Genomic DNA, 3790 nt, shown 5'->3' with positions numbered 1-3790 from the left:
ATATATATATAGCTTATAAAAAATTTATTTATAACATGAATTTCTCGTATCTCATTTTTAAAGTATAAGATAAAAAATAAATTTTTACATAAAACACTAAAAAAGTGAAACAAGAGAAAGGAAAAAGATATCAACATATATTTATTATTATTAATTTTTAATCTTAATTTTTTTCCACATTTCTATATGTGTCTCCGACGAACGTTTCGCTCGCGGTCAATGTGTAATATACATATATCTATGCAGGCGACATCGCTGGCAACCGTGGACACGGTCGCCTCGGCAACTGCCATCAGTTCCGTAAACAAAGGCACACATTGTCGTGTCGAGGGTCGCGTGAAAAAAATTTCCTCGACCGAGGGTCGCACGTTTGATGTACGAAGATGTGAATGCACCGCGACGGCTCGCACTTGTCTCCGTGTCCGCCCGAAAGACTCTCTTACTTGCGAAGACTCTCCCTCGTTCCGGAACCACGTCTTCACTTGAGAGTTTCGTCGACGGCATCGCTGCTGCGACAATGTCGGGGAAAAAGGCTACGGAGAAGATCTCCGAGATTGATGCACATATCAACAAACAATACGACATTGTGCGACGTCTCGGCAAAGGGGTAATAACGTTATCCTCTCCGTTTATTCTAGCATGTAGGATGGCATATAAGATAATTTTGCGCATGTCGTGGAAACGAGTTAATTTCGAATGTATACCTTTATCCCCTATGCGAAATAAAAATACGTAGATTTACAGTAAAATATGCTCATCTAAATTAATTGTAATTTTATCAAAAGTCATATTTTATTCAGATGTCGTTATTGATGTGTGTTATTTGTTAATATATAAATTATAGGAGAAATATGAAATTGTAAGAATAATATATATATTATTCGCGGTTATTTCAGATAAACATGAAATTTTTAATTATGATAAATATATACAGTTTGACGGAAAATAAATTGTATATATATTCGATATTTTCATGTCATTTAATATTTTAGAATTTTTTTTTCAGAAATCAACCGATTTTTTTTGTTATCAAATTTATCTCAATAATTTTTCTACAATTGCTTCGTGTGTAATATTTTGTCGATTATTTTATATTTTTTAGTTTAATTTTATTAAAATTATTTTTTTACATAATTATTGCTTATTGCTATCTTGATAATAATAAGATAATAAAACATACATGATAATAAAAAACGTAAGATAATAAAACTTTGATAAGAAAATGAAATCATAGTATGTACATTAATATTATATGATGTACACGAAATAAAATTTATACGATAAAAATTTTTATTATATCAACGTTTTCCAACATTTTCCTTTTAAAGAAGATATCATCAATAATCGTCATGATTATCTACCTCAGGAAAGTAAAGTTGGAGACAATCGATAATGTCGCCGTCGCAACGATAACGATGGCAAACGGATTGTGGTACCGCAAGTCAATTTTTGTTAGACATCTATTTACATAATTTATATCTGATGATAGGTTGCAATCTCATTTACATCATAATAACGCAAATTTATGCAATAACTTGTGTTTAGTACTGTTTATTCTTATTTTACGACATCGAGATAATTCCAATCAGTGAAATAGAAAAAGTGAAATAGAAAACGTACCAGTTATATATAAAACAATTTTATATATAATTTTTATCTATATTAAATGTACATTTGTATAAATATTATTAAGGATTTATTGAGTAATTATAATTTTAATAAGAAATATATGCGAGGATAATAAAAAATTTCTTTTTTTTTTTTGATAGATTTTCTATAACAATGACAGTAACATTGTTTAATTCTTCTTTTTTATACAGGCTTATGGTATAGTATGGAAGGCAATCGAAAAGAAAAGGAAGGACACCGTCGCGGTGAAGAAGATCTTTGACGCCTTCAGAAATCAGACGGATGCGCAACGTACGTTTCGCGAGATTATGTTCTTACTGTCGTTCGCCAATCACGAGAACATTATAAAGCTGATCGGACTGCATAAGGCGGACAACGATCGGGACATTTACCTCGTTTTCGAGTACATGGGTGAGTTTTACCCGGTCCGAAGAAGAATTCGCACACATACGCATACGAAGGTCACGCCATGTGCGCCGATTCTCAGACTTTTGGCCTGAAACACGTTTCGGCCCGTTTCCCCAGAAACCGATCTCCACAACGTCATTAAGCGGGGCAACATCCTCAAGGACATCCATAAGGTCTTCATTATGTACCAACTTTTTAAGGCGATCAAGTACATACACTCAGGCAACGTTATCCACCGAGACTTGAAGGTGAGTCTTATGATTTAAAAGTGTTCTTAAAAAGTCCAGTTAATTTTTAATTAATTAATTCGTACTAAAAGAATATCTTTAGAAAATTTTATATAATTTTAATTTCATTTTTAATTGTGAACTTTTAAATCACATAAATTTGAAGAATATTTTTTTTGGTTTTATGTGAAATCTTTTTAATTTTTTTACCTTTTTCATATCAAATTTTTAATTTATCGTATTTGTTCATGATAGAAAAAATACACTGTTCCTTTATGTCGAGTTTGCGTTATTCTTTCTTTGCAGCCGTCCAATGTTCTTTTAAATGCGCAATGCCATTGTAAGATTGCGGATTTTGGTCTGGCACGCTCGGTTACACAGATCGGCGAAGGTGATGGTGAGACAGGAAATGATCCAACTTTGACGGATTACGTCGCTACACGGTGGTATCGCGCACCAGAGATTCTGATAGCTTCAAAGAGGTACATCTTTATTTAAAATGGAACATAAAGTGCAATATTAAAATTTTGTAATTGTAACAGAACTGAAATATTCATTTCGACTTACTTCTGTTCGGAAAGTGATTATTCGGAAAGAGTTATTTTTATTGTGCAAACTTATGGTTATTAATTTAAAAAAAACGATCTTTCTCTCTCTCTTTCTCTCTTTCAATAATTTATAATAGTCTTCAATATTATAAAAAAATATAATTTATTTATAATAATTTGTGATAGGATTTAATATTATAAAAAATACGCGTATCTATATGTATCTATATTTGTTCCAAACTTTTATGTCATAAATGCTTGAATTTAATGTTGTATCCCTGTATAATTGGGTAATTAGAATTTTTTTTATACGCGAAGTTTAGATATTGCAAGAATCAGATTCTATCATCCACATGGCAATATAAATATTTTTAGATATACAAAGGGGATAGATATGTGGTCTTTAGGTTGCATTCTCGGCGAAATGTTACTTGGGAAGCCACTCTTTCCCGGTTCATCAACAATAAATCAAGTTGAGAGAATAATGGTAACGTTACCTCCACCGACAGACGAAGGTAATTTTTCTCTTAACTGTTTAATAAAATGAAGAAAAAAAAAACTAATAACTGGATCCTTTCCAATAATTTTTTCAGATCTAATATCGGTCAGCGCCGGTTATGGAACTAATTTATTAGAAAAAACACCCAACAGACCCAGAAGAACTTTAAAAGATTTGTTGCCAGAAGTGTCAGAGAAAGCTTTGGACCTTATCAGCAATTTGATAGTTTTCAATCCCACGCAACGGTTTACAGCAGTCGAAGCACTAGAGCATTCATATGTCGCCGAGTGAGTATATATTTATAATAATGTAACTTCGTAGAAAGTATAGAAAGATTTAAAATTAAATTTATTTTGTGTTTGATTAAATTAAATTTCTATTCTCTTTGAAATCAACCATAGATTTCCTTTAATTCAATTGTTCTTCTCGTTCGCGATCAATATTTATATTATAATTTATTATGTACGTGTGTAGAGAAA

The 3790-nt window shown here is 31.6% G+C and overlaps 1 protein-coding gene across 1 annotated transcript in view; it reads left to right on the top strand.

Moving 5' to 3' along the window:
• Positions 1-517: 517 nt before the first annotated feature.
• Positions 518-3790, top strand: part of LOC108689325 (extracellular signal-regulated kinase 2) — a 6432-nt gene continuing 3159 nt past the window's right edge. The window contains exons 1-6 of the mRNA XM_018196060.1: positions 518-607; positions 1821-2040; positions 2155-2285; positions 2571-2746; positions 3188-3327; positions 3406-3598. Of these exons, the coding sequence (XP_018051549.1) occupies positions 518-607; positions 1821-2040; positions 2155-2285; positions 2571-2746; positions 3188-3327; positions 3406-3598 (950 nt within the window). The remainder of the gene's footprint in view (positions 608-1820; positions 2041-2154; positions 2286-2570; positions 2747-3187; positions 3328-3405; positions 3599-3790) is intronic.

Source organism: Atta colombica, unplaced genomic scaffold, assembly GCF_001594045.1.
Source record: "Atta colombica isolate Treedump-2 unplaced genomic scaffold, Acol1.0 scaffold27, whole genome shotgun sequence".
In the NCBI taxonomy this organism is placed as follows: domain Eukaryota; kingdom Metazoa; phylum Arthropoda; class Insecta; order Hymenoptera; family Formicidae; genus Atta; species Atta colombica.
This window is presented reverse-complemented; position numbering and strand designations above follow the sequence as displayed.